The sequence below is a fragment of the Bos taurus genome, chromosome 10 (assembly GCF_002263795.3).
Source record: "Bos taurus isolate L1 Dominette 01449 registration number 42190680 breed Hereford chromosome 10, ARS-UCD2.0, whole genome shotgun sequence".
Taxonomy (NCBI): domain Eukaryota; kingdom Metazoa; phylum Chordata; class Mammalia; order Artiodactyla; family Bovidae; genus Bos; species Bos taurus.
In genome coordinates this window covers 9201129-9223014 of record NC_037337.1, presented here as the reverse complement: position 1 = coordinate 9223014, position 21886 = coordinate 9201129, and the positions used below count along the sequence as shown (strand labels likewise).

Here is a 21886-nt window from a genome sequence, read left to right as displayed (position 1 = left end):
AGAAGCAGAAATTAGAATGATATCTTTGCTGGAAGGGGGCTTGAGTCGAGGAATGTGGGCAGCCTCTAAAATTTGGAAAATAATGGATTTCCCCCCTAGAACCTTCACAGAGAACTTAGCCCTGTTGACACCTTGGTTTTAGCTCCATAAGACATATGTTAAATTCTGGCTTCAGAAGTGTAAAACGATAAGCTCATGTTGCTATCAGCCACCAAGTTTGTGGTAATCCATAACAGTAATGATCAGAAGATAAGGTGGCTCCAAAGGGTAAATAATGCCTAATTTTATTTCAGCTATAGTTAGGGTTAGTCAACCTTGCCTGTACACGTGAATAATTAAAAATATACAACTTAAAAAAAAAACTTGGACTAATTTTGCAATAATATGTTTTTAAAAGATAAATTTTTATACTATTGATTCTTCAAAACCATTACATTGCATAGTAATTTCTTATATAACCACTTAATGTTTCCTAGCAGAGGGTAAGTTTGATGAGGGCAGAGTGTCATTCCAATTTGTCTTTGTTTTTTCTCTAGCTCCAAGAGGCAGTCTTTGTAAAAGCAACACCTGCTCATAGTAACATAGAACATTAAAGATAAAATGGTAGATTCTAGTCCTGAGTTTGAATTCTCCAGTGCATCTTTCTTTCTTCATCTTTAAAATGCTGATAATAAGCTGCCTACCGTATGTTATTATGAGAATTAAAAGACATACATCATTTCTTAAACTAAAACATTGGCTTCCCTGGTGGCTCAGTGGCAAGCAACCTGCCTGCCAATGCAGGAGATCAGATTTTAGATCTCTGGAGAAGGAAATGGCAACCCACTCCAGTATTCTCGCCTGGGAAGTCCCATGGACAGAGGAGCCTTGGCGGGCTACAGTCCATGGGGTTGCAAAGAGTCAGACATGACTTAGCAACTAAACAACAAGAGCAGCAAACTAAAACATTATGAAATATTAATATATCTTTCCCATGAAGAAATATAATATGAAATGCATATTTTAATAATAATTAGAATGATAGAAAATTTTGCTTGTATTTTTAAAGGGAGCTAGATAAGAAAATATATTTCAGAGAAAATGAGTAACAGAACCCAAGTCATGGCATATTTTCAGGGTAATATTAAAATAAACCTTTATAATATCCATGAATCCCAGCTGATTAAAAAAAAAAAAGCCAGAATAACAAGGAAAGGTAATGTTGGTGTCTTTCTTTGGTATTGGTAACCTTAGTAATTGTTTATATAAGATTCATTCCATAAAGCCAGGTGCTCTGACTGGTTTATTGTGTTTTGCTGCTGGTGCCACCAAAGACGTAACTCTGGACCACTAATTAGTCTATAATAATGCAATCTCGGAATCCCAGTTTGAGGATCTGCTTCCTGGAGCCACCCTTAGTACCAGTTACTGTTAAGGCCCTGGCAAGAAACAGATGATACAGTTTAAAGAGATGATTGAAAAGAGTTTAATGAAGGAACTATTTATTAATTGTGGGTGGGATTAAGGGAAACCAACAAGATGTACTGTAATACCCTGGGGCTAGCGGGCTAACAGAGGTGGGAAGCCTTTGCCATATCTAGAATTAAAGGGAAAGGGCTTGAGGATTGGGAGCAGTTATCAGACCCTGAAGGAGAGAGCGCCTCTTGGGACTGAAACCTTCAATGGAGAAGTACTTGCACTGCCAGGGAGATCTGGCAGGAAAGGGATCTGGGTTGTGGATATTCTCTCGTGTTTTAGTTTTCTCCTAGTCATTTAAGAAATGTGGAATGTTTTGCTAAATTAAATGTACATTTTACTAAGAATACTGTGTTTGAATTGACTTTGAATTGAATTGAAATTCATATTTAAATACGAATAATCCGATTTTTTTTTTTCCAGAAATAGTTGTCGCTGAAAGTGTGGTTGTTATTAAGAAATTGCTGCAAATGCAACCCATGCAACATGGTGAAATTATCAAGCATATGGCTAAACTCTTGGATAGTATCACTGTGAGTACCAGTTAAGAGATCTTTGCTTTCAGTACCAATTGAACCAAATTTTATTCAGTAAATTATGGTTTTGTTAAAATAAATAGATATACTGAAGTATAATGAATAAGAGAGCTGCACAGTCTGGATTCTTGTTCTGAGATTCTGGCCTATTGTGGAAGGAAATCACAGATCTGAAAGAGGGAAAGGTTACAGTAAATACTGCATACTGGATTGGAGTTGGACATGTCGGTGTGAACTGCATTTGTCTTTATGTAGATAGCTAGGTGTGTTGGAGTATATATGTGCAGGTATGTGTGTGTCTGCACACATTTGTATGTACATATGAATGCATTCATGAGTGTACAAAGATATGTTTCTTAATGTGGCCTTTAAGAGGACCTACATGCGATGATAACCCCACACCTAGTGCCCAGATCCTGTTTGTTTTCTTTTGTTTTGATTGAGATATAATTTCATAGCATAAAATTCACCCTTTTAAATCCAGAATTAAGTGACTTTTGGAGTGTTCACCAGGTTGGGCAATTGCCGAACCTTTTCATCATCCCTAAAATCAAGTCCCTAAGCCAAGGCTCCTGATCCTCCCCATACTTCAGCCCCTGATAACTACTGATGTACTTTCTATCTCTACGAATTTGCTTTCTCTGGACATTTCATGCAGTTGGAATCATGTGATAATGTGGCCTTTTGTGTCTGGCTTTTTTCACTTTAGAATGTTTCCAAGGTTCATGCACAGTGTACAAAGTAGTACCACATCCCCGCTTTGGGAAGACTTCGGTTTTTAAATTCCATTCAGCATTTAAAGAAACCAGGACTCCTTAGAGAAATGGCTAGTTTTAGATCTGGGCCACGGAAAGAACATCTTGTTGGGCCATAAAAACATGGCTCTGCTCACGGGATGGTAGAGATGTCAGAATTTAAAAGAGTTTCCACTGGCTAATTGGAGCAACAAAATACATAATAGTAAAAGGATTATAGCCTATAGAGTAGGGTGAGAGTCTCTGAATCCAAGCTGGAATGGGTGGATGGATAAGTGAATAAGTGAGAGGAAAGGAAAGATCTTTTACTATATTCTCACCACAGTTCTTTTTCTTCATGTCTACTCTTATTGTTGGTTAATAATCAAAGTCAGGACTTCTTATAAAGACTGTATATGAGAGATTAAGAGACTGGATTTGAAAATGACATGACTTGGGTTCAAATTTAGTCTCTGCCCTTTACTGGCTTTGTGATCTTAAGCAATACTTGATTTTCCTTGCTCCAGTTTTCTTTTCTGTAAAATTGAAACACATGTACTAATGACTTTATAGATCTGTTGTGAGGAGTATATGAGTCAACATAAATGAAACACTGAGAGTAGTGTTTAGTGTAAACTTTTTTATGATCATGGCTATTGAATTTAATAAGCATCCTTGTTGCTCTTTCTGTTTTGGTTATTTATTTAACATAACTCCTATAGTGTTAATCATATGTCAGGTACTATTCTAAGCACCCAAAAAATATAAAACATTAATTGTAATTACAACTCTGAAATGTAGGTTCTATCCTATTTTACATAAAAGAAATTGGAGGCAGGATTATTAAACTTTATTACAAATATAGAGCAACATAGAGCAACTTAATTCATTTCAATAAAATTTATGAAAAACCAAAACGGCAAAAGAGAAATATAAAATGTTAGAATAAAAAATTTTTAATAAGATAGTTTTTAAAAAAAGGAAACCGAGACACAGACAGGTAACATGATTAAGGTCATATAGTAAGTAGGTCTGCTTTCTTAACCAGCACATTATTGCTGTATTTGTCTTCCTTTTCTAGTCTCTCTTTTTTGTATCCAATTCAGTTGTCCACTCACTGCCCTGGCAAGGACTTTATTGTTGTTTCCTTTTGATTCACCCAAATTATTGACAAATTAGGCATTAAATTGGTCCATTTGCCCATATGTGGAGCAAGTGTTTAACATTATTTGTCAATAATCTACTGATAGGAAGTAGGAGGGTAAAACTTTTTCCTCATATCTACTGAGATAGATATGCAGCATCTCTGTGTAACCAGACATCAGATTTCAATAGTATTTTAGTCATTGTAACAATCACAAATACTCCTACAGGTATTTAGATACCTTTTAGACAAGTGTTACATCGCCTAGTAAGAACCACTTTTCTAAGCAAGAACTAAGGAGCCAAAGCTGGAAATCTAGATCAGGGCAATCAAAGAACAGAAGTACTTACACAAATACATGTATATATTTATACACATAATTAAATGTATAAAAATAGACTAAATGAGAACTCTTAAAAAAGAAGGGCCATAACATAAAGGAAATTCTAATCTGATACTAAAAATACTGAGCCATCTTAGAAAATTTAGGGGTAGGGTGTGATTAGTTCAGAATAAAAGTGTTTTGAAGGTGTCATGGGAGGAAGAGAGTAGAGGGAGGTGAGATTATTTTCGTAGTCTCATGTGTTTAAAAAGTAGCAAGGACTTCCCTGGTGGCTCAGATAGTAAAGCATCTGCCTACAATGCGGGAGACCCGGGTTCAGTCCTTGGGTCAGGAAGATCTGGTGAAGGAAATGGCACCCCACTCCAGTACTCTTGCCTGGAAAATCCCATGCACCGCAGAGCCTGGTAGGCTACAGTCCATGGGGTCGCTAGGAGTCGGCCACTACTGAGCGACTTCCCTTTCACTTTTCAAGGTGAAAATAGATTATCTTAGGGTGAAAGCAGTGGGTTTTGGTAGGGGAAATAGTTAATTTCTTGCTTGTAAATAATGGCAGAGAAACGTGTGTTGGGTTATGAGAAAGAAATAGGAATGTGGAATTCTGTATTCCAGTCGTCTTGTGCTGTTAGGCCTGTTTTGGTCTTGTTAGACAGGGAGAGGCAAGGCAAAGCAGTGTGAGGGCTTTTGGGGGATGCAGTGGCTTACACATGAAACCTGTGACTGTACGTGAGACCTGGATCAAGCAAGCGACAGGCTTTCTTGGAAAAAGAGTTTGTTGTCTTTGATTATGTCCCTGTGTGGGGCTCAGCAAAATTCTTGATTGCATCAACTTTCTCTACAACAGTTGATGGAATATTCGCCAAGTACATACTTCCTTACAGATCTTACAGCAAAGCTTATTTTTCTGTTTTCATCAAATAGAAGATAACCATTAGCGGAATACAAAGTATGCTAGAAATTCCAAATTCACAAAAAGGAAAAAAAAAGAAAACCTAAATGTAAATAATGTTTAAAAATTAAAATGGAAGAGTTAAAATCAAGAAGATGGAAGAGTAAAAATCAAATATATCCTACTCTAAATATGAATGGACTGCATTCTCTCATTAGAAGACAGACTTCGGAATGAAAAACAAAAGCCAGATAAAGGCTATTTATAATTAAAACACTGTTATAAAAGTTGAAAATAGGAAAGTAGGGAAGGAGATAATTAAGTGAATATCAACAAGAATGTGAGATTTAAAATTAATTAAGGGCTTTTAACAGGATAAAATGGGGCATAAAATTCAAAAAGGCCAATGTACAAAGAAATTTAAAAACATATACCTACCTATATGTGCACAAAATATGGCAACTAAATAAATATGTGAAGGAAAAGTCTATGGTAAATGCAAGGAGAAATAGATAAAATACAGTTTTATTCTTCCAGAATGAAATGCATACTACCTGAGGATTGTTCTAACAGGGTTACATATTACCTTGAATGGGACAGGTGAGGATTTTATATTACAAAAGGAGAGTTGAAAGATGTTATTTCGTAAAGACTGCTGAGTGATACTGAAGTAGTGCTCTGTGTACTTCTTGCCCAGCTGCCTACCTGAACGCCTGCCATTTCACAAGTTAACCGCATCTGCCCTGCCACCCCTGCTTAATTCACACTTAAGTTTTAATGCATATTGAGTCCAGATGCAGAATATTGCATCAGATTTGCTATTTGTATGCAGTTTGTTTAGATGTCTTCTGATTGTGCCTTTGACAAATTTAAATAAAATTGATGTTTTTGCAGGTTTTACCATACACTGTTGCATTGTGCAGTGAGCTGGTATTGTAACACAATAGCTTTTAAATTGAACTGCTTACAGAGTGATCTGTGAAATCTTTCGGAATGTCTTTCTATAACTGCTGTGGTCAGCTTGGAAAGATTATTCGTTTTTGCAGGCAGGTTAATAGGTTAAAATGGCAGTGGAAACTGCCTTCTGGTAGAAGGTTTAAAAAGTGCACTTAACCACTTGCTCAGGGCATTTAGAATAAAGGCTCAAGCAGAGTCACTTACAGTCCAGTTTGTCTTTGGAAATACTGAAAAGTAGAGGTTCAGAATGAAAGTGTTATATCATATGTGTGCATGTGTGTTAATAGTTTGGCTTTAGCCGTGGAGAACAAAAAGTGGCTAATTTTCGTACTGTTTTTTTCAGTTGCTTCAAACCTTTGAAAATAGTGGCCACGGATTCATAGAATCAGTAGTGTACAAGTGAGAGTCTTATAATTTAACAGGGAGGGAAAGGCAGGGCTGAAACCTGAAAATTTTATGATTCTGATTCCAGCCAAATGCACAAAATTAGGTTTATCAGTTTTATAAGCTTTTTAATGTCAGCACAGAAAGCTTGGTTTCAATATACTTATTGATAAACTTCCTGTTGTGGAGAAATTTTCTGTGTTTTTAAAATGTTACTTGGAAATTTTATTACCTTAGTTCCGGACTCTCTGAATGTTATCCTGGCCCCACCGCACCACCACTACCATCTTGAGATTTTCAGTATGAACATTTAGAACTTACTGATTTTTAATTTTTTAAAGATTTATATTTTAAATGTATGCACTATGTTTAGAATATTTGAATATTATTTTAATCTTGGTATATTAATGAATAGGAATAAAATAATCTCTTAGACCTTTGGGGGATTGTCCTTTTAACTGAAAAAAAAAAAAAGTGTATAACCAAAGGATTAAAGTGGAGTAATAGATTGTGATATGTCATAGAATTCTAATTTTTATCCTAGCAATATATAATAAAATATTTAAGAAAAATAAATCTAGCATAACTGAAATCTGAAGTTGCTCATATATTCTTATTTAGAGGTACATTTCATTATGGTAGGCAACTTGAATTGCTTCATACTGGAAAATTTAATGTACCACTCAATTACTATTCTTTAGCCCAATTTAAAATAATAGATTGGAAGTAAGGCCTTAATGCAGTGTAACTTTGGAACAGTGGAAATAGCCTCTTTCTTCCCAAAAGTCAGTATACAGTAAGGATATCAATTGTATCACAATACATGAGTAGATCTGTAATAGCATTTAGTATTTTACTATTACTTATGCTTAGTACTTAAAATTAGTATGTAAATATACTAATTTTCTTCTCTCTTACTAAACTTATTCTAATATTAATTTAAAGATGGTAATGTTAACATGTTATTTAAAAATGTGTACTTGATTTTAAAGTTTTCTGATGACCTCATTCTGGTGAATGACTTGACTTAGTGATGTCTAAATAATTTTTTATTATTCTCAAAATGGGTGTTTTGAAGGAATTTGAGATGGTAGATATTGTGATAAAATTCTCACTTGGCAAAGGTCTCCATTCTCACTTTCTTCCTTGACAGTCATACTGTGTACAGCTGTGAAACTGTAATGAAAACATTGGGACTTTATTTGAGAAATTAGAAAAGAACTTCATAAAGAGTCTTACCTCTTCTTGTGATGCTACTTCTTAATGATAGCCAGTGGTTTTTTTCATTTATTATAGAAAGCAAATTTTCTATACAGGTGAAAATGTTCACAGAAACTAATTTGCATACCCCTTCAAATTCCTTTTGGAACAAGGGAGAATACAAATAAATAGTAATAAAACTAATTTGCATGCTCTAAATAAAATGTTCTTCTTAATGGTGCTGGTGGAAGGTTTCCAATTTTTAGCAAAGCATTTATTTTTAAGAAGCAAATTATATGGAAAGGTACTTTATTAAAAATATATAAGGAAAAATGCCATATTGGACAAGTTTATCTTATTCCTATTTCTTTTATTGATGACCAAATAATAGACCAGCATTCATGATTTTATAAGCAGACCATGGTAATTTTGTCAGTGCTGTAGCTACAGATAAGTAGAAAACAATAACAGTTTTGATTTGGAATCAAGGCCTTAAATGGGTCCTCTGTTCCTTTGTATTGTCCATGGCTTCTCAAAATGTGGTTTGCAAGCCACCTTTCTCAAGAATCATCTGTGATGCTTCACGGAGCATTGATTCCAGGGCCCCATCATAGAACTACTGTCTTAGAACTGATAACAAAAGCCTACAGTCCTCAGTTCAGTTCAGTTCAGTTGCTCAGTCATGTTCGACTCTTTGCAACCCCATGGACTGCAGCACACCAGGCCTCCCTGTCCATCACCAACTCCCGGAGTTCACTCAAACTCTAATCCTAACCTTAGATGCTTTGTATAGGCATTGAGAGTTGTGAACCAATGCCCTGGAGCAAAGGTCAGCTGACTTTTCCTGTAAATTGATAGATAAGTAAATATTTTCAGCTTTATGGGGAATAGCAGCCCACTCCAATATTCTTGCCTGGAGAATTTCATGGACAGAGGAGCCTGGAGATACTGAGTGACTAACACACTTGTTTTAACTGCTCTTCTGCAATTATAGCACAGGAGCAGCAGCGATGATAAATAAACAAATGGGCTAGGCTAGACAGATCTGGCCCAGGAGTTTGCAGATCTCTGATAGATTCAAGATTCTAGACCAGTGGGTTTTCCTTTATGAAATCAGTTTTATTCAGATTTTCTGGTAACTGAAGAAAATCTGTAAATATAAGAGGACTTCCTGGATATACGTTAAATGAATTAATAGATGTAAAACCTTTTATAATATTTAAAGCCTTTTCTATATTACTATTAAGGAGAGTGTGATTATTTTGTTTACAATGGTTCGATGTTATCTGCTTCTACTATTAGGTTCCTGTGGCTAGAGCAAGTATTCTTTGGCTAATTGGAGAAAACTGTGAACGAGTTCCTAAAATTGCCCCTGATGTTTTGAGGAAGACGGCTAAAAGCTTCACCAGCGAAGACGATCTTGTGAAACTGCAGATTTTAAATCTTGGAGCAAAATTGTATTTAACCAACTCCAAACAGGTAAGAGACTAATCCTTAGTCTACCTGTGTGGAATCTACTTTCTTCTTTGCTCTGATCAAGCAGCTATGTCCATTTATACATTAGTCTGTCCATTCAACAATTACCCGGTGCCTGTTTCTTTAAGGTTTTACTTTAGATGGTAGTGGTGTAAAGAGACGATGTCCTGGTCTAGTTGAGGAGAAAAACATAAAAAAATGAAATAGTACATGATAAGTACTATAATAGTGTATTGTGACACAGTGGAATTCCAGAGGAGAAAGTTATTGAAAGTCTGAAATAGAAGGAGGAGAGAGGTCAGACAGAGTTTCATAAAGGATAAGATTCCTGACTAAGGGCTTTTAAAGAGTGGTTTACTATATAGAATAAGGAGAGAGGAGAGCAAGGGGTCAGAGTCGTGACACAGTGTGGTGCCCCCAGTAAACTTAAAGCTGAGTTTCGAAAGGTAGGCAAGGGCAGGACTTGATTCTCCATGTGAAGGGAAAACCATTAAATATTTTTAATAGTGGTATAATTGACCATGTTTGCAGTTTAGAATATTCACTTTTTAAATCAGTTGACTTTGTGGAACTGTTGATTAGAGAAATAGCCTGTATGTATAAAATGCATAGAATCACTTCTGGGTATAAAATAGGATCTTTCTCATTCTTTTTCCTTTGTCTAAATAACTGTTTAGACAAAGGAAAAAGAATAAGAAATTCTCAAGTAACTCCTCAAATTAATTTCTGTATATTTTCAGGTTGTCTTCATTCCTAATTGTGATGTGAGTTGTATTAATAGAGCTTTGGCTGATGGGTATATCAAATTTGTGACCAAATAATCGCAGATATTTTGAGCATATTTCTATGATATAGATTTTATCTTTATATTTTTAAGTCAGTCTTTGAAAGGAATCAGTCATTTCCAAGTGTCATGTAAATTAGTTCATGCAATGAGTTATTTTTTAAAAACTGAGTAAAAGGGGAAAACTGTTTGCTGTTGAGTTGCTTCTTTATTGATAAAAACACTGTTTTAGCCTGACATTCATTGTTTTTACTGTTCGTATGGTATTGTGAATGTTACCACGACACCTAGAATATATCGTTTTTATGGCCTTATTGGAACAATGGGCTTCCCTGGTAGCTCAGACGGTAAAGAATCCGCCTGCAATGCAGGAGACCTGGGTTTGATCCCTGGGTTGGGAAGATTCCCTGGCGGAGGGCATGGCAACCCACTCCAGTGATCTTGCCTGGAGAATCCCCGTGGACAGAGGAGCCTGGCAGGCGACAGTCCATGGGGTTGCAAAGAGTCAGACATGACTGAGCTACCAATACAGTGCATCATAACAATGGTTTGGCTGCAATAAATCAATCTAGCTTATAGATTATCAGCAAAGAAAAGTAATACAAAATTACTATGTTACTCAACACTGAAGTAGTTATGTCTTACAAAACTAAATAAAGGTTCTTTGGAGCAGTAAATAACCAATAATAGAGCATAGTACTCTATGTTCAGAAATTGTAAAGTGTATTCCATAACTTTTTATTCAGTGACTTTGAAGACAACATAGTTTGCACTCAGCTCATTTTTGGAGCTGAACTTCTGAAGTGTTGTATTGTGTATTTAAGAATGATACTTCTAGATAACCGTAATAGACTTGACCACCAGCTGGTGAAACAGTTATGTTTAGGAAAAAAACTCATTGTTTTTAAATGATTAAATATAAAAATAGATGAACAAAGCTACCCTGTAAGGTTGTGTTTTGTTCTCCAGTTTCTCATTTCTCAAGGAGTTTTAGAGAATTCATAAGTAAGAATTAGCACCAAAGAATAATGTTTAAGTTCCATTAACTTGAAAGCATTTTTAAATTGCATGATTCATAATCTACTGGATATGAGATAAGACTAAAATTCTTGTAAATGTAAAAAAAATTTTTTTCTATACATGTTACTTTTAGCCATCTTTAAAACTCAACTAGGGAGACCAGGCCACACAGTGTTCAGAAACTGATTTGCCATGATGTCCCAATATTTGTTTGTAGATCCAACTTCCCTGTGGCCTAGATCTCTCAGTGAGCATTTTCAGAATTTTTATTGCATTATTTAATTATAGGGGATGTCTAGATTGATTTTCATCAGATATAGGAGTTATATGCCTAAAAATATCTCAAATGTCTTTATTCAGTGTAAAAGAGATTTTGAAACTTAGTCAACAGTCTGCTTTTGGTAGTATTGAGTAAATTCCTACTGGGCAACTGTAAACTGTGAAAATACAAAAAGGAAACAACTGCCTGAAGTCTCTGAAGAGTAATTAAAAGTGGGAAGATTCTGAAGGGAAATTGACACTTTTCTGGGTCTGATCCTGAATTCAGTCTTCAGTTGGCACTACACATAAAGACTGAAACTCCAAAAGGAAACCCAGAGTCCTCCTGCCTGAGGAAGTAGAGGACAGAGTTTAAGAAAAATACAGGGAATTCCCTGGTGGTCCAGTAGTTAGGACTCCTTGCTTTCACTGCTGAGGGCCCAGGTTCAGACCCTGTCAGGAAGCTAAGATCCTGCAAGCCGCTTGGTGGGGTCAAATAGAAAACTACCACCAAAGATATTGAAAAGTTAAGGAAGAATTCTAGAAGGGAAAGAGCCAGTGTGAGGAGCCTCAAAATCTGAATAATTCTGTCCAAGTCTCTGGCTGACACCTGAACCACATATATGCATGGTGGATTTAGAACAGCACAGTTAATAAAGGAACTGAACTGCAATTTGAATAGCACTGAGCAGACACTCTGTACTTTGAACCCAACCTAAAATATAGCAAAGTTTAGGGTTTCTACAGTTCAGCATTCATAATGTCCAAGATAAATCCCAGTTTACTCAACGTAAGAACTTGAACAGAGAATTACTATTTAATGGATATAGAATTTCAATTTGTGAAGACATTAAAATTTCTGGAGATTAATGGTGGTAATGGTTGCATAACACTGAACTGTGTACTTAAAAATGGTTGCAGTGTATATTTTATGTTTATTTTAGCACAATAATGAACAAGAATAGGAAAATATGACCAGTTTTCAAGAAAACAAAAACCAGAAACCAACTTCTAGATAACTCAGATGTGGAAATTTACAGGTATAAATTTGAAGCAACTTTTATAAATGATTGATGACATAAAGGAAAATGTGTTCACAATAGATGAAAAGCGAACTCTTAGCAGAGAAATAAAAACTAATAAAAAATAAATGGAAGTTCTAGAACTGAAAAATACATTTTGTCTAGTATTACATATTCTTTAATATTTTAATTTTTTTTGGTATGGAGATATAAAGCTGTTCATATAGTTTTTAAAAATTATGATTAAGACTCTGTATATGAACTTTTTCTGTAAGTTTCTTTTATTTTCTGACTTTGGGCTCTTTCAGTGGAAATTTAGAAAGCAGTTGGTATGTGATGACCTTAGAGCATTGTAGGCAGACACTTTACCATCTGAGCCACCAGGGAAGTCCACCTTAGAGCTACTTAATGTCAATTACTGGAAGTCAGATGGTAATCAAAAATACAGGCTCCAATATTAGACTGTCTGACTTCAAATACTGTTTTACCACTTACTAGCTACATGATTTTGGACTGATTATACAGTCTACATAAGACTTAGTTTCCTAATATGTAAGATGGGAGTTACAATAATATGGTCAGTTATTTATAATTCGATATATATATTCCTAAAAATCATTATGCTTTATAGAAATGCACAAACCGTGGGAATTATTGCAAAACTAGACCCAGAGATATAGCACTCAAAAAATTCATTGATGACACAGGCTCTATGCAGTGACATTTATACCCTTTCTTGGATCAATTTTCTTGGCATTGAAAAAGTCAAGATAAAACATAAAGGTAAAAACACTCAAGTTGACAAAAAAATGTGTATACTGTAAAATTTTTTAAAATCTGGTTTTCTGTATACTATCAGTGAACTATGAGGAAGAGAAATTAAGGAAACAGTCCCATTTACCATCGGATTAAAAAGAATGAAATACCTAGGAATAAAGCAACCTAAGGAGATGAAAGACCTGTACTTGGAAAATTATTAGACACTGGTGAAAGAAATGGAACATGTCACAAACAAAAGGAAAGATATACCATGTTCTTTGATTGGAAAAATTACTTTTGTTAAAATGACCATACTACCCTAGGTAATCTACTGATACAGTGCAATCCTTAGCAAAATACCAATGGTGTTTTTCACAGAATTAGAATGAGTAACTTCAGAATTTGTATGGAAACAAATTCCAAATAGCCGAAGCACTCTTGAGAAAGAACAGAGCCGAGGGAATCATACTTCTTGACTTCAGATTGTTTGTGAAAGTGAAAGTCGCTCATTCGTGTCCGACTCTTTGTGATCCCAGGGACTACACAGTCTGTAGAATTCTCCAGGCCAGAATAATGGAGTGGGTAGCCTTTCCCTTCTCCAGAGAATCTTCAGATTGTACTAGAAAGCTACCGTAATCAAAACAGTATGGTTCTGTCACAAAAACAGACATATAGGTCAGTGGAACAGAATAAAGAGCTCAGAAAAAAACCCACACACTTACAGTCAATTCATCTATGACAAAAGAGGTAAGAATATACAATTAAGAAAAGATAGACTTCAGTAAGTGGTGCTGGGAAAGCTAGACAGCTATATGTAAAAGAATGAAATTAGAATGTTCTCTGTCACTGTATACAAAAATGAACTCAAAATGGGTTAAAGACCTAAATGTAAGACTGGATACTATAAAACTCCTAGAGAAAAACAGAACACTCTTTGACATAAGTCACAATATTTATTTGGATCCATCTCCTAAAGCAAAGGAAACAAAAGCAAAAATAAACAAATTGGACCTAGTTAAACTTAAGAGTACATCATGAGAAACTCTGGGCTGGAAGAAGCACAAGCTGGAATCAAGATTGCTGGGAGAAATATCAATAACCTCAGATATGCAGATGACACCACCCTTATGGCAGAAAGTGAAGAGGAACTAAAAAGCCTCTTGATGAAAGTGAAAGAGGAGAGTGAAAAAGTTGGCTTAAAGCTCAACATTCAGAAAACGAAGATCATGGCATCTGGTCCCATCACTTCGTGGCAAATAGATGGGGAAACAGTCCATGGATAATGGAATACTACTCAGCCATAAAAGAGAATAAGTTTTTTGCTATTTTCAACAACATGCATGGACTTGGATAGCATTATGCTAAGTGAAGTAAGACAGAGAGTGACAAATACTGTGTGATATCACTTACATGTAGAATCTAAAAAGTACAACAAACTAGTGAATAAAACAAAAAAGAAGTAAATTCACAGATAGTACAACTGCTGGTTACCAGTGAGGAGAGGGAAGGGGCAGGGGTGACATAGAGGTGGGGGGAAAGGTTGGTACAGGATTTTCTGAAATCATCTCTGTGAAACTTTTGAAAATTGTAAAGCAGTACAGAATTTAGAGTCATTTAATAGCATTTTTTAATTAAAAAAATTTAAAGTCCTATTTAGTCATGGAATGATGAAACTGATTAGCTAGAACATAGTACTGCTTACATTTGCCTCTGATATATGTTAAGAATTCTGTGTAGTTCTCCTGAATTTACCAAACACATTTGCTAGTATCCTTCTGTTTAAAAGTTACAACCATGTGGAACCAATTTTAAATGCTGAGTCCTGTAAGGTTTTTTAACATTCCATAAACAAATATATGTGTAAGCTGATGTTAGGAGTATAAGATAACTTTTTCATTATTTTGTGTTGACCTATATAATATTTGAAGAAGGCTGCTGCTGCTGCTAAGTCGCTTCAGTCATGTCTGACTCTGTGCGACCCCATAGATGGCAGCCCACCAGGCTCTGCCATCCCTGGGATTCTCCAGGCAAGAACACTGGAGTGGGTTGCCATTTCCTTCTCCAATGCATGAAAGGGAGAAGTGAAAGGGAAGTCGCTCAGTCCTGTCCGACTCTTCGCGACCCCATGGACTGCAGCCTACCAGGCTCTTCCGTCCATGGGATTTTCCAGGCAAGAGTACTGGAGTGGGTGCCCGTTGCCTTCTCCATTGAAGAAGGCTATTGTTGAGCAAATAGTTTTTCCCAGTTTATTACTTGTCAAGAGTATTTAGGTAAAAAAATGATGCCCATGTTTTGAGAAGTTTTTTTAGAATATTGGATTTCTTCATATTTACAAAACATTCCCCCCAAATTTTTTCCCCAGAAATGATTCCTTAAACAGGAAAAGAATATGACATAAAAATTGAACACAAAGCTGTACATATGCTATTGAATATTGCTGTGATTTATGGTACATTATAATATTCTCTTCATCTTGTATGATTTTTTTTATAAACCCCATTTGAATGTACTGTTGAGTGTCCAGTCTGGTTTTGACTGAGCCTTCGGTCATACTGAAATGCCATGATTGTTTACGTGATCGTGTCTGTTTTCCTTGTTACTGTTGCCCAGGACAGATCTGATTTTTATCTGTTGTTTCAGTGTCCCGTCCAGTTTAGGCTTTATCCCAGGGTTTTCATTTTTAATGAAGTTGTTGTTGTTATTGTTCAGTCCCTAAGTTGTGTCCAACTCTTTGCAACCCTATGGACTGCAGCACACCAGGCTTCCCTGTACTTCACTGTCTCCCAGAGTTTGCTCAACTTACGTCCATTGAGTCAGTGATGCTATCTAACCATCTCATCCTCTGCTACTCCCTTCTTCTTTTGCCCTCAATCTTTCCCAGCGTCAGTAAGTAGGCTCTTCATATCAGGTGGCCGAATCACTGAAGCTTCAGCATCAGTCCTTCCAATGAATGAATATTCCGGGTTGATTTCCTTTAGGATTGACTGGTTTGATCTCCTTTCTGGGGTCCAAGGAGAGTTGCATTAAAATAAGTCCGAGTAAGTTTGTAAGTTTCCATGTTGTACTTCTGACTTTTGCCATGGTTTTTTCTAGTGGCCTGTGAAACACAAGTGTAGTGAACAGAGCTTTCATTTAAAACTAAGAAACATTTAAATGGAAAGACTTTGTCTTTCTTTTCCCAACCTTTCTGAGATACAGCATGACTAAGCTTTCCCATTCAGAGCAGCATGTAGGATGTGTACTGAGAAAACAAAGTGTGCCCTGATAAGGCAGGCCCCTCTTTTTCCCGGTGGTGGTGACATAAGTGTTGAAGTGTTTTATCTGATGGTAACTTGATGGTAACCAGCATGTTGTGTCACAGCCTGTGCAAAGCATTAAGCTCCCAGCTGTCAGTGGCTGGAGTGAGAGGAAAACATGGGAACTTAGGGGTTGGTTGTGGACGAAATATGTGCAGGAGATAGAGACAGAACAATCTTGCTATAAACTATTCAAGAGAGTGGTCAGGGCACTCTTTCTGCAGTAGTTTTGTCATTTACTGTGTACTGTAAATCTAAAACCTATTTACTTTATTATTTGGCAGTTCTTTTTTTTTATTTTGTTATAAATCCAGCAGCAATAAATTCTGAAAACTTGAAGTGTATATTTAATGAAGAATGAAGTAGAGAATTTCTGTATCATTATTTAACCTGCACAAAATGTTCATCAGCATGTACCATCTACCATGAAAATCATAGTGATACCACTAACCATACAACAAACTGAAGATAAGATAAATCTGCTAAAACAGGGTCAGCATCTGTTTTCAAAACTGGAAGATATTTTAGGAAGTCTGGGCCTCAGGGTGACGATTTAATGTATACACGTGCCAAATATGTTTACATCCCTTTCTGTGAGACATCTCATATAGATCAAGTAACTTTTAAAATTTAGTTTTATTTTTTATTACACGTTTTCTTTTGCACATTTGAGGAATGAAGCAATGACGGTTAGTGTACTGGCTCCATTAGCAGAAAAAGGACCCAAATGATGCTGCTGGTTTTCAAATAAAAAAACAATTAATTCCAATAATAGACCATTTTTACTCAAAGCTTTTGTACATTTCTTCTGTCAGTGTAAATGGAATCTGAGTAAAGCTTTTGAAAGTTTATTCTGTCAAAATTGCTGTAAAATGCTATTGTAAATTTAAAAGCCCCAACGTGGCTTTCACTGAACGCATGTTGTCATGGTAAAAGCAACGTTCTTATTAAATGAAGAAAACTATGGAACAGAAATATTTTGGGCATTGGTTGTGGTGCATGCAAACTTACTCTGCTTATTTTACCAATTGAAATAAAACTATAATGGTCAAATGTACTGATACTTGATATGTGTGGTTTAACTGAACTGCAGAATTCTTGTGATGAAGCTAATATTGAAAGGGCGTACTTCAGCGTGACAGCACACACTCTCATACTCAGTTTTTCCTGCATGTGACCAGCAGGACTTCAGAAATGTGATACTGTGAAAACCTACGTTGTAAATTAGCCTGTGTTATATACTGGCTTTTTTGCCTGGATTAGGTGGGTGGGTGTGTGGGGAGTAGATTAAGTGAGATTTTTGTGTGTTGGTTAGATTTTGATTCAAAATCATTTGGAAACCTTTAAAGTGTTTACCAGGTAGAGTTCCAACAACCTTCAGCTTTTGAGAACTTTAAGCAAAATAGCAGTTCTTAGAAACAAATCTTGCAAAGAGAATGGCATTGAAATATATCCCGATAAAAACAAAGGAAGAATTGAGCAAATTAAGTGGTAAGAGCTATTAATTTATTGTAGAAGTTCTTTCATTTGCAATATTTCAGCTCTGATGAAGACTTTTTTGATGGAGCTACTATTTAGTTGGTTAAGTTTGTATTTTGTATTAGAATGAAATGAAATTGAGAAGGCAGTTAATTTTACAGTAGCTAAATTTGATGAAATATTAAACTATAGAGAATTATTCAAAAGTTTTATCTCATAAAGATAGTTTCGTTGGAGGGGAAAAAATTAAATATCTAGGCTTGAAGTATTTACAAATTTTAACATGAAAGCATTGAGAATATCCTTTATTCAACAGAATTTTTTCTGTGCTTATTGGATCATTCAAACTGTAATGAGGGCATTTTCTCCATTAAAAATATTAAGTTCTATAGTGAAGAATAAGTTACAAATGTCAATACTTTCATCATTAGTTATCATAAAATTCTATTTTGAAGATAATGGTAAGCAATCTTATTTTTTTAATTAAAAATAATAACAATATATAAAATTACATTCTTTAGATAAATACCAATGACTTGGTTTTAGAAATAGAGCTAAGAAATTGATTAAGGTATGGGAATAAAGAGGTATGTGAGTAAATAATTATTCTGTTCATGTTTTAAATGCATCATGGGACCTGGATATGTTTTTATCTTTTAGAATTTTAATTTTGAAAATACACTTTGGTATAATTATTTCATAACCCACCAATATAATAAAGCAAGTTTTATAGTCAATAAGTGCATATTATGGAAATTACATAATCTTGATAACTTAAAATTTTCTATCTCACTTTAAATAGAATCTGTTAATATCTGAAATAATTAACTTCCTAAAAATTAATTTCGGAGACTAGAAATAAAAGCAAGATGAATCACTCCACTAGCTTAAAAAATTACTGCAATGAATAGACTTTTTATCTGATTTATTCTAGTTGCATATTCTAAATCCCAACATTCAGATATACTTTAGAGAGTTAACTTAGTTATGAATTCTCACTACAGTTGAAGAAACTTAACAGTAGGATGTATTTTCCAGGTTATCCCAGCAAGTTGATTACACAGTCCATTGTACCTTGGATTGACCTGGGTTATTCACTTGGTGACTGTTTTGCTGATTGTCCTTAAAAAATCAATCATAGAAATTTTCTTATCTGTTGTTGAACCAGCGTAGTCTAGTAATTAGTGAATAGCAGTTGTTGTTAACCAAATTCAGAATAGCTCTATTAACATTTTTCATCTGTATTTTTTGTAGTTCTACTTTAGTAAAACTAGGTTAATGGTTTTTAAATAGATTGTTACTGAAAGAAGGTTGCTTTCTATCCAAACCAATTATCTTAATGAATTAATATTGTAAAAGAATTTGCCACACCATTCCTGTATCTTGACTTATTGTTATAGAAGTATCTTTAGCTCTACCTGACTTGATGGATTTTGTTGTTTTTAATCCATTTCTAATGTCTATAAAATGTTCTAATGTAGATGTTTATTTTTTCCATGTATTATGAATCCTGTTTATAGTTAGAATTGTATATGTGTAACCTTCTAAATTAAAATTATGCTTTTTCAATAAAGTAATGAGTGGAAAATACAAACCTATTTTGTTAACATTTCAATTTTGGTTTAATTATTATTAAAATTATCTCAATATATGTTAATGTAGTACAGTCAAAAATTGACTTAGGAAATCTTATTAGAGTGTAAAAGCTACTATAATAAGTTGTTCCCTAACATAAATAAATAAATGACCAATATTACTAGAGGCCATAAGCAATATGGGGAAAAAAATGGAAGGAGTCTTTTATCCTAGTTTTTAGAGGGCATCAGCAGCTTGCTTTTATGAAAAAGTAACAGCTAAATGCACTGCAAATAATTTGCAGTAATCCAGTTCAGTGATTCATGTGTCTGCTTTAATGGGTCATAATTCAGGGTAAAGTAACTGAGTGCAGTCAGAGTGCAGACACTGCTTATGCCAGGGACAGTATCTCTTCATAAAACACACCTCAGGAGAAGCAGTTTGCCAGCCCCCTAATACTCTCTGATGTTTTGATGTCCTGCATATTTTTCCGATTAAGTTTTGAGTGCCATGTTTTTAGTTGTATTTCCACATTCATTATTCTCACGTAGACCCTTCAGCGGGTTTGCCATATATGATTATTTTTTTAATGATGCCTTTCTTTCCACTTCAGCAGTTTAATAATCTAGCACATGGCTGCTTCTCAGTACTCAGCATTCACCTCCCCAATACTGAAGAGGACATGTGCTTTGGCTTCAGAATTCCATTTGCAGTGTTAGAAATGCATATTCCCTATGGAACAACATTTGTTTGACATAACCATTCATTTTTATTACCTCTTTAAATATGTTTATCCAGAGTTATCAATAATCATAAATAACTGTATTCTCATCTTGTTCTGTTTTTTTCCAACAGACAAAATTGCTTACCCAGTACATATTAAATCTCGGCAAGTATGATCAAAACTACGACATCAGAGATCGTACAAGATTTATTAGGCAGCTTATTGTTCCGAATGAGAAGAGTGGAGCTTTAAGTAAATATGCCAAAAAAATATTCCTGGCGCAGAAACCCGCACCACTGCTTGAATCTCCTTTTAAAGGTATTATTATCAGAATATACCTGCAGATAATATGTTATCTTAAAACTTATGATACTATATCCCATTTCTAACATGTTTAAAATTTATCTCTTAGAAAATGTGTGATTAGTGTGTATAAATATATAAATACGAAAAGTGTGCTGTCTATTCATTCATCTCTTCTCTGATACAAGCTTTATATTAGTTAGTTCAAGTTTATGTTTTTATAGGCCTTATGTACCTAAATAATTTCAATGTTCTGACGTTTATTCTTACCAAATGATTTGACTGAACAATAGATAAAAGCTGTGTTGTTTTTGCAGACATTGACTTCATTTCTGGTTTAAATAGATAGCTTTGTTTAATAAGGGATATGTAATTCACCTTAATAGTGAGTTATTAAATATTCTGTGTACACTAACATAAGCTTTTCCGGAAAGAATTATTTCATAGAAGTATCCCTTTATATTTGTTTGCTTTTCAGACATGGAAATTGACTTATTTTCCCCAGCTTTTTAAAAGGAGTAATTTATCAGTTTCACAAGTAGCCATTACAGTGGGAATCGAATGATTATATACTTTGGTTTTCATATTGTTTCTCCTTTAATTGTTGTAAAGGGATAAAAAGCAGTTCAGTTTTGTAGTAAAACTATTAAAATTCTGAATGTGTTGGTGGCAAGACATGTATATGGATTGTTTAACTGTGCTGTCATTCTTAATATTCACAGTAAAGTAATTTTTAGAGAAGCTACATATCAGAGCAACACCTCTAAACACACTGACTGATTAGCTTTTTTATTGACCATTATCGGGGAGATTATTGTAATCTATGGACTGAAATCAGTTTTTTTGACCTGTGAAGAGTTTCCTAGTTTATATTTATTCCTTGACATTTGAGGTAATATGCCAATTACCTTGAGCTCTGATTAGGATTGTTCTCTGTTATATGCAGCTCAGATTGTTTATTTTATATTTTCCTTTATTTTAATAGATAGGGATCATTTCCAGCTTGGCACTTTATCTCACACTCTCAACACCAAAGCAACTGGGTACCTGGAATTATCTAATTGGCCAGAGGTGGCGCCTGACCCATCAGTTCGAAATGTAGAAGTAATAGAGTTGGTAAGTTGACCTTTCTGAAATTAATTTTGTCAAGCAGTAGGAGATTCTAGGATAGCTGCTGTTTTGTATAAAAGCTTTTTTGGGGGGGGTGGTGAAAACTGAAAATTGTTCTGGTATTTCTAAATGTAATGTGTTAGATATATCTTGCTGCTGTGGGAACTAAATATTGTAGTATTCCTATGTCATTGTACATGTACTGTTCCTTTTCTTCAAGGAAATAGAGAATTGAATTCTCTGCATCAGTGCCACCCACATTTGTGATACTGCATTTGTAGCTGTGCAGATTCAATTTCTAAGGTATTTAGTTTCATTGAGTTGAGCTTTTCCCACTTAGTTTAGAGACTCATAAGCTTCCTGTCAATATTTTCCAAATCATTTTTGCTATCTCTTCCAGAAAAACCATACAAAGTGTTCTTTTGGCTTTTCTGAGGAACC

The 21886-nt window shown here is 34.9% G+C and overlaps 1 protein-coding gene across 3 annotated transcripts in view; it reads left to right on the top strand.

Moving 5' to 3' along the window:
- The window catches only part of AP3B1 (adaptor related protein complex 3 subunit beta 1), a 235871-nt gene that overhangs the window by 112409 nt on the left and 101576 nt on the right, over positions 1-21886 (top strand). For all 3 annotated transcript variants that reach the window (XM_010808844.3, NM_001076534.1, XM_059890677.1), the window contains 4 exons: positions 1879-1988; positions 8942-9118; positions 20164-20350; positions 21321-21451. In XM_010808844.3, coding sequence (XP_010807146.1) covers positions 1879-1988; positions 8942-9118; positions 20164-20350; positions 21321-21451 — 605 coding nt within the window. The remainder of the gene's footprint in view (positions 1-1878; positions 1989-8941; positions 9119-20163; positions 20351-21320; positions 21452-21886) is intronic.